Source organism: Ornithodoros turicata, unplaced genomic scaffold (genome assembly GCF_037126465.1).
Source record: "Ornithodoros turicata isolate Travis unplaced genomic scaffold, ASM3712646v1 Chromosome17, whole genome shotgun sequence".
Taxonomy (NCBI): domain Eukaryota; kingdom Metazoa; phylum Arthropoda; class Arachnida; order Ixodida; family Argasidae; genus Ornithodoros; species Ornithodoros turicata.
Genome location: NW_026999326.1, coordinates 2129214 through 2138998, shown reverse-complemented (window position 1 = coordinate 2138998; position 9785 = coordinate 2129214). Strand labels below are relative to the sequence as shown.

The window sequence follows — 9785 nt, the reverse complement described above, 5'->3', positions numbered from 1 at the left end:
GGCCCGGCCGGGCTTTTGGGTAAGCCCGGGCCCGTGCAGTGCTCTAGTGGGTACCCGCAGAGGCAGAGAAAGTCGAAGCGAACAGGTCAACCAATATTTAATGCAATGCTCACAGAGATAAGGCTATAATCAACGCGCGGTATAACAATGCGATCGCTGCACTAACGTGGTCAGAACTGAAAGAATGATAGCCCTAGCCTAACGAGGACCCCTTGTGCGGTGATGATGTCAACGTTCTCACCGAATGCATGGCTTTTCCTGGCAATGGTGCCTTCCTGGTTGAGACCAGGCGCTGATGACGGGGTAGACGACGGCTTGGATTATTCGGATCGAGCAGTGTATGGCGTCTCTGGACGGACACCCGAGTTTGGTATGCAGGCCTCGCAGAGTCGGTAACTGGGCGGCGACGATGAAAGGCAGATGACGGACAGGGCCCCGAAGTAGGCGTCTGGAACCCGGAAGGCGGTACGGCAACCTACTGGCCGGTGGACCTGGGAGGTCCAGCGATCGGTGGCAGAATCTTCTTTCGTTGAGTCGGCTCTCCTCTTTCTTGCATTATCTTCGCCAGCTTTTATATCAATGGATGGAGGAGGAATCGGGGTCCCACGTGTCGTCCAGAACTAATCACCCCGCCGGACCATAACCACGACAATGCAAACGACCACATGCAACTCATTGCATAACGTCAAGCTCTTCCTTGCAAATCCTGGTACAAAGCCACCTCTGGACCATCTGTAAACGCAGTTCAATGCAGCTCTCTTAACTGCTCTATAGGCTCCGTGCACTAGTTAGGTGGCGCTTCGAAAAGTTTCTAGTGTCGCCCCCTGGTGCGGCGCATGTGAAAAGCTGGAGTGAGACAAGTGAGAGAACGTGCGGGACGAAGCCAACGAAGCGAAGACTCTCCTTGTAGGCTGTAGTTCGCCGGTTCTTTCGTTCCGTTCCTGCGTATTGTGTGCGACGGATACGTGCTACACGGTCTGCGATGGCGCAGTTACGTATACGGTGCGGTTTTAAGCCCATCTCAGGGGGCGAAGCGTATTTCAGAGGCAGTAACCAAGATAAAGGTAGACTTCTGTACGAGTCCGACCATGTGTCGAACGTGGAAGAGGTTGTCTCCGAGGGAAATACGACTGTTTCAGGGAAGTGTGTCGCACAAACCAGCAAGACAGTCTACAACGTCACCGTAAATGTATGTTTGCTTTATGGATCTTAGTTTCCTTGCTGTACTGTGATCTGTTGGTACTATTGCATAACGCGCGTGCCCGATACGGAAAACATACTTCTTGTTTCCATTTTTACGTTACTGTTTCACTTCTTCAGATAGATTCAGCTACACGGACTATCGCAAGTGCAAAATGCCCATGTAAAGCAGGAGTCATCGGGAAGTGCAAACACGCCGCTGCACTTGTGGCGTTCGTTAACTGCTGCACATTCCACTCAAGCACTTCAATGCCTCAGCAGTGGGGACGGCCTCCAACTTCGACGCTTGATAAAAAGCGCAGATTAAGTGAATTGTATCCAGGTAAGTACGTTCGTGTTCATATGAGCTATTTTAGTACAGCATATCTACCTACTGAAGCCCACCATGGTGCATGAGGTATTGATTGCTTTTCTGCAACATGGTCCAACATTTTAGGGGAGCAGAATGCTGCAACTTTATCACGTGCAGTAAGTGTTCCTGCACACACACCGCCGACATACATCTTGCAGCACTTCCCTGGAATAGAGAGCCCCTGGGTGGACGTGATAAGAAAAGAAAGTGTGACAGCTGTAGAAAAAGACTGTAGAGCAGTCCTAATGAGCACAGTGGACAGGGCTGTGCATAACGCAGAGCAGAGCATTTTGGTGGACATCCTTACAGCTGCGAATAGTAACAGAACAAATCATTACACAAACACGGAAGCTCAAAACAAGCTCAGTGACCCACAGCGGTCTTTCTATGTGTCTCATGTGACGCTTACTGAAACAGATATACTTGAATTGGCATTTGAGACAAGAGATCAGTCAATGAATCCAAGGTGTGTTCCACAAGGTTTTCCTGCATAGGTTTATTATACTTCTCTATTTTGAAATATACCTTAGATGTTATTAATACTCTAGACCCCATTATTAGGTGCTGTGCTATCTTGCTAAGAAATGTCTTAATTTTTTTACAGGTGGTACACAGCAAGGAAACTGAGAATCTCAAGTTCAACAGCGCACAGAGTTTGGACAAGGCGCTCCAATCATGACTCACTGGCAGTCTCTCTACTGGCATCAAAAAACTTAAGGACAGCTGCCATCACATACGGTTGGTTCATACTGGATGGCTACCAATATATATTTGCTAATTGCTATTGTTGTCCCATTCAGGCATTAGAACTGAACGTGAGGCTCGTGAGGCGTTCTGTATAAAACACCGCGTCCATGTTGTACAGGTATAGCACTTTTACAGTAGAATGCATTAGAACAATATCATCATACTTCCACCATTTCAGATTGGAACGGTTGTGCATCCAGCAGAAAACTGGCTCTCCTGTAGTCCCGACGGCATCCTTAAGATCGGAACAGCTCTTCACCTTCTGGAGATAAAGTGCCCCTTTTCTCGGAGAAATGACCAGATAGTTGATTACGAAAAAGAAATTTCATTTGTTAATTTTTTGGCATTCACACAAGATGGAGTACTATCTCTGAAAAAGTCACATGCGTACTACACACAGGTGCAGGTACAGATGTATGTACTAAACTGTAGAACCTGTTTCTTTTTTGTTTATTCAAAGCATCAGAATGTGACAGTGCTGTTAAACCGTGATGAAAGTATGCTGTCAATGCTCATTCCTAAGTTGGGGGACTTCTACTTTACTACTTATCTCCCTGCCCTATGTGAAAGCAATGTTTGACCACGGTAATCTTTGTGTTGCCTTTGTCAGGCACTATTTATGTGAAATAAATATGCCAAAAGCCATGCAAATGTGTACTCAATTATACTTGTAGTTTTACTGGACTTGACATACAAACACTGACAAAACATTTTTATGACAAACTGCGTAATAAAGACAGTGTGATAAAGACAGCAATGCAAGTTGGGATTGTTTCACAGAATGTACTTCGCTGTATCTAACATATACAGATTGCTGACCACCAGCTGGCTCTTAATATGTGCAGCATTGTTTTACGGTTCACAGCTAGTTATTGTGTGGAAATATCGGTCTTTTGCTCGCTGCCAGAAGCACGGATTATTGAAGGCTGTAAATTGGCCAGGACACAGCACATCCTGAATACTGCAGACAGCTTTGGCACAAGTGATACTGGTACACGATGGTTAAGAATATTATAAATTTTGATACGTTGGATCATTCTCTCCACGTGAATTCGAACCTGTGCAATGTTGTAACAGTCTGTCATCTCAGCTTCTGTGAACTGCTTACCAGAGTAAAATGGAGGCATAATTAACAATGCATTTTTCTCACCCACAACCGTCCTTATTGATGGAAAACCTTTGTCAGCCAGGATTTGATCACCTGGACTAATGTGTTCTAAAAATCCAGAGTCGACAGTTACAGAGGAATCAGTTGTGCGCCCTCCATAACCTTCAGAAACAAAACAAATAGCTCCGTTTGGTGCAATTGCCACAAGAAACTTCACTGTATGACAGCCCTTGTAGTTCGAAAAAAATGCACGCTGTCTCTCTGGGGTATCTGGGGTTTCCATTCGGATTTCTGTGCAATCTATGATGAACTTGCACTTAGGATAGTGCTCAGAAAAACATTTTGGCATAGAGAGTCTTATGGCCTCCACTGACGGGACAAATATCCAATCTGCTGTAGCATTTGAAAGTACATCCAAAATCGAGTGGAAGATACGGGATGCTGTTGTCCTGTGAACACCAAAAAGGCTGCCTATTGATGAAAACGATATACCTAGCTTGAGCTTCATCAAGAAAATTAAGAGTTTGTTAGGCAGTGTAACATCCACTTCACGAACTCTCAGGTGTGTTATGAGACTCAACAGTAGTGCAAAGACGTTGATGGTAACACCGCAGAGGTCTGTTACAATTTCTGGAGTCCCACAAATGCTGTCGTAGCCCTGAAACATAGAGCACCTCTCACTACTGCCAGTACCAATGGACCTCGTAGTTGGAGCTTGGGGCAGGTCTCCTGAATTCTCTGTCACTGACGTGTTTGTGCCAACAGATGTCAAACAAGCATGAGTCACTTGAGCACTTGCGCCTTCTCTGGTCACGCTTGAAAGTAACACCAGAAGGCCCCCTGTTAGCTCGAGCTCTGAGTCCTCCGTTTGTGTCCCCTGGAAAATGCATCACAAGAATAGTCGCTAAAGTTGTAGGCTTTGCCAGACATGCTTTATCATTGGAAAAAGGACATACAGAGCTAATTGTAATCTCGATAGCTTTCTGAGTGTCAATAAATACTATTGTACTCTTCTGTACTGTTGTACTGCGTAATAATAAGTGGATACCATTGTTTTTGATGTGCTGGCATCTGCTGTGGTACTGTCGTCTTCATGTAGTTCAGACGTATCCTCAGTTTCTTCATTATGGACTGATGGCACTGTATCCTCCAACGTATGAACACGCTGCCTTTTTGTTAGCCTGGGACAAAATACGAAAGTTGAACACTTTTACTCATGCCTTTAAAGGATTGTGGGGTGAATGAAACATTTCAAAATACCTTTCATAACGATGCAGATTTTGTGTGGGAGTTTCCCGTTTCCTGTAAGCCTGCGGAAACAGCGTAGGCACGTACGCAGGGTGATTTTGCACGTCGCTCCTCTCCCCACCGACGAAGTGGTCGCTGCACACACGGGCGTCTTTTGGAGGTACCCAAGGGCTCCCATCTTCGCTATAAAGCCGAAACCGCGTTCAATTGTAAAGCAGCAATGAAAAGTAGCTACGAAACTATATAAACCATATATGGAACTTACTTCTGACGCCGAATAGCCTGAATCCATCGGAGCTTCCTTTCTTTCTCGTACGGACGTGAAGGCAGCCGATAAAAATGGAGGTCTGGACGCGTCCCCTTATTATTTGAGCAACCAACAATGCAGCAGTAAACACCGCGAGGCGTTCGTGAACTGCTACGTCCAGCCATCCAAAATCGCGACGATAGAAGACCTCTACGTAGAAAACTACTTAGCTCCGTCTCTATCGTGCTATCGGCCGACCCGCTCAACCTTACTCCAGAGACGCCGCTTTTTACCGCATGGGGCGCTGTCGTCTGTTCGCAAGCTTTAGCGCACGGAGCCTATAACATAACGGCAATGCCCCAGTACAAAACTACCCAGGAACAATCTTTAAAGGGACTATGAAATTTCCCGAACCCCCACATTTTTTATTTTTTTTATGTTGCTGGAAACTGTTCTTCCCGCCGAGAAACTAATATGCCAGAAATTTTTCCGGGCGAAATCGCTCCACTCTGTGAAAAGCGCGCGCATGAAGTGTCTCTTCCGCATTCCTCCTCTCCCGCGCGGATTCTCCTGTATATTGAGCAACTGTACGGACTGTTTTCCGACCCGCGTTACGTCACCGGTGTTGCGCAATGGCAAGTAATGCTCGCCATATACCAGATTTTTTAGCCTCGGAAGCAGGGCGCGCGCGCACTGTACTCTCGACGCCAGACGGCGTCGAGAGTACAGTCGGCGTACAGTCGGCGTCGGCGCCTGTACTGCGGGTTGAGCCATTTTGGTTGAGCAGCTGATAGCTGGTGGCAGGCGTCCATGTGCTTGCTGTGATGTATAAACATTATTCGTCTGGATGCCACTGCTCCGTTGTCGGTTGCACAAATAACCAACGAAAGCGAAAGGTTCTTCTGGAAGAAGTTTGCGACGTGCACAACGGGAAAATGAGTTCTTGCATGTGTGGTATTTAATCGCTGCGTCGATTTCCCGCAGCGCCGGAAAGACGTCGGAAATGGTTAGTAGCTGTCAATAGGAAAGACTTTGCACCCAGCAAGTCCGCACGGGTAGGTATTGTGCGCATAGGTTTCATCTGTGCCGCTATAATGTTCGTCGTTTCGCCCAGGTATGTTCCGTTCACTTCGTAGACGGAAAGCCAACCGAGCTCAATCTGTGCCTGTGCTGCACCTCGGCTACCCAAAGAAGGTAAGCGTGAACTACCAGAATGTGTGACAGGTCCTCAAGAGCAGCATTCAGGGACAACCCCTCTGAAACACGGCTTGACCTGACAGCAGAGGACTACGCAAGGAAGCTAAGTTTACAGGGTGGTGGGTGAGTACGTGAGGAGGAACAGATTTCGGCAGGGAGAGGAGGACATATGTGAGGGCGAACAATTCCCTCCCTTCCTTGAGCAAGGCGACAAAAGAAAGAGACACAGACAACGACGACGCAACCGGCCGCATACACTCTGTGTGTGTGTGTGTGTGTGAACAATTCCCTTTTCGCGCCCCGACCTGATAACAACACCGATAACACGCCCGGGAGCTTTCGCGTAAGATAAAGAATAAGACGTGATGTATAACTGTGGGAACGAACATGAAACTTTCCACATATTGGGGGATAGCCGGATGAAATTGGCAGGTTGGCACCTGTGATAGCCTTCTGGACGACAAATTGACTAAATGCGAGTTCTAAGGGTGCAGCAAGGACAACAGCTACGGTCCGCAGACGATACACTGACTACGTAATTTTATGATGATACCGTCAGTATCAAGTTGGTATCAAGAGTTATTACGAGCTAAAATAGAGGAAACTGACAATTTGGCGCCAGTGAGTGCCACTTGGGCGACGATTTGGCAAAATGTCTGAAGTATATAGATCGGGCTGGTTGGTGTAAATCCACAAGCGACCAAAGAACAAACACGAAACAACAACAGAGCGGCTTGTGTGTGATCTTGTCTCCTGTTGGTTCTTTGGTCGCTTGAAAATGAACGATTTGACCAAACGCCACTTCGCAGGCTGTAGCAAGGGAAACAGGTATGGGCCGCGGACTCATAGCTACTAAGCATGCATATACAGACTACGTAATTAAATGATGACATCTTCGATATCACGTTTATATCCAGAGTTATTACTAAATGAAATGGAAGATATGGACAATTTGGCGTCTGCGAGTGCTGTGGCGATGCGGGTGGCAATGATTTGATCAAACGCGACTTCGTTGGACCAGAGATTTTGGTGCAGAACTAAACACATTCAGAATCGAAGGCGTGTATATTCCAAAATCCCAGCAGTGGGTAGGAATACAGGTCACCGACACACGAGGCGGTGAAGAAGTAGAAAACACGTGGAGTGAATTTTATTTTAGTGTATTTACAATACTGTTTACCCATACTTGGCGGTATAGTCGCAGGTGGATAGGCCACACGGCAATTTACAACAACACAAGAACAGACAATTACAACAGATGTTGCAGTTTCTAACTTGAAGTCCCATGCCAGATATTGCCTTCCGCTTGTAGGAAAATTTGATTGTCTGAAGTGTGGGAAAGGAAAATCAGTGAACGAAACCAAAATAACATGAAAATGAGCTCTTTTCTGGGGGTTCATTTTGAAACGCGTTCGGCGGTGTGTTATCGCATCTCTGAATGACAATGCACGTCTGCCGCCCACCTGCCTGGAAGGAAACATTTCCGTGACGTGATCCAGCGGATGAAAGTATTTCTACCGAGGCGACATTCGTCCCTTACAACTACAAATGTAGGGTGCATCGGACGCAGCGTACGGATCTTGTTGTATTCAGTTTTTTTTTTTTTTTTTATTGCGTGTTAGCGCCGCGAAGTAACTGCGGCTATGAGCGGCGTACAGACATCGACAGATGTCTGTTGTATTCAGTAGTATAGTTATGCGTGGAAAATGTAAGGTGCTCCAAAAATAAATTGCATAGCAATCAGCGAGTTTAGATCAGCTTGAAACGAAACAGCAATAACGCGGTTTGATGGTGCGACCCGTTCCTTCAATCCCAGCCTATACTTTTCAACTTGATCTCCAATGGTTATTGTAGATTTCCAATAACCAGTTGTATATATGGATCTACGGTATGAAGACTGGCATGGGATTGAGTATAGCCTGTATAGGGGAGTAGAAACTGGAACAGGGTAGAATATCGCCGGTGGCGATTAGACACCCCAACGTCGAAAATAAAGTTGTTCATTAGCAGATTTGGAGATAACGCTAAGCAAGTGCTACGCGCCCACGAGTACATTATTTATTTCTCGCTTAAGATGAAGCAATGCTTCGATCAGGGTAATCAGGGCTCTCACACACGCGTGCCGCATGTGCATGGCTTGCAGTCAGCTATTCTGTGCCCCCAGGGCTCTTGATCACTAAATAGAATAAAGCTGCCCCCCAATAATGAAGAATTCGGAATGAAACCAGGTCTTCAGGCACTGTTTTTACCCTTGATCGATGTAGTGCTGCTCCTGTCGACGTTAGGAAGTACATTCACATTCGAGCAGTTCTTGTGACTCATGAACCTCAACAAGTAGTTATAGCGATCTGGTCTGAACGTGCATTTTGATAAACTACACTGTAAGCAATATGATACTTGAAAAGTAATAGTGGAGACAAGTGCAGAGAATGGCATCATCTTAAAGGTCAGCTACGCCGATTTCCCGATGTGTTGAAACGGTTGTGATATTCAGAACGAGCACATCCAACTGCCCCCGAAACGCACCTTCGTTTCTCAATTTTGTCTTCCTATTACGAAAATTAATTCATCAAAGAAACCAAAACAAGCCATGGGCGCAGCCATTTTTGTGACGTAAATGGGATAAATCTGCTCCATCTACGTAGATAGAGAATCGTGCGTTTGATTGGATGAAAGCTGAGGCTTTCTCTGACTTCCCTGCCGTCTTCTCCCGTTTGCGAGGAAATCCAGTTATGGCCGCCGGCTACGATGAGCGTTTCGTCCGACGTAACCGGGAACTATTGAACGATGGAAACAACAACCGCGAACTAACCTCAACATCATTTTCCGCGTGAAATTGTGATTATGTGCTCGAGAACTTCGCAGTTCAACCGTTCGGCTGCCATTCACGTCAACCCGTTTGCTGCTTTTACTACAAGTACAGGAATGGGAGCGACTGAGCAACAACGTGAGACTTGGTGATCGTTTGAGCATATACCTGCAGAGGACTGGTCTTCAAATAAAAAAGGCCGTATTTCTGCCCATGCACATCGTGCGATTGCCAGGCTTGTTACACGAGATACATATATTGTGCAGCATCATAGCGCGACTGCAATGAACGACGTAGGAATGTATCGTGACCACTCGAACTGCATTCGTTGAACCATTCGTCGGTTATATGAAAGTGTCCATTAGAGTTGCCCCGCACAAAAAGTGTTAAATGTAGTTTTGTAGTGTGTTGTTTATTTCGTAGAGCGCATCGCGGCATGTAGGTCGAGAGCCCTTATACGTATATTTGCATGTTTACTTGAGTGTGCGCATTGTTCTATACCACACAGGCCATATTTCATTCATAATAGTTTTGCAAATAAACACGTACGGGTAGATCTCATATTGCTTTTGAGTTAGGCATAGTGTCTTCAGATCAGGGTATGTGTACCCTGTTTGCTGGGCCCAACAGATGTTATTAAGGGTAGTGCAACATTTCCCACTTCTTGAACCATGCTAACATTGCCAGAATAAGGAACATTACACTGTGCTGTGTATTCCACACTCAGTTGTGTCGCGACGTAAACCCCCAATTATTATATTGGGTACTCCACATGTTCAACCAGTCAGCACTTCCCATATCCTATTTTTTTTAAACATGTTCTTAAAATTGCACAACTGCCACTCAACTAACTTTGCCACCAAATTAGTCAGTGACA

The 9785-nt window shown here is 46.0% G+C and overlaps 1 protein-coding gene across 1 annotated transcript; it reads right to left on the bottom strand.

Moving 5' to 3' along the window:
- Positions 1–2816: 2816 nt before the first annotated feature.
- LOC135372855 (uncharacterized) lies at positions 2817–4082 on the bottom strand. The gene has a single exon (XM_064606307.1). It carries the CDS (start codon positions 4072–4074, stop codon positions 3169–3171), a length of 906 nt encoding a protein of 301 aa, XP_064462377.1. The 5' UTR covers positions 4075–4082; the 3' UTR covers positions 2817–3168.
- Positions 4083–9785: the final 5703 nt, after the last annotated feature.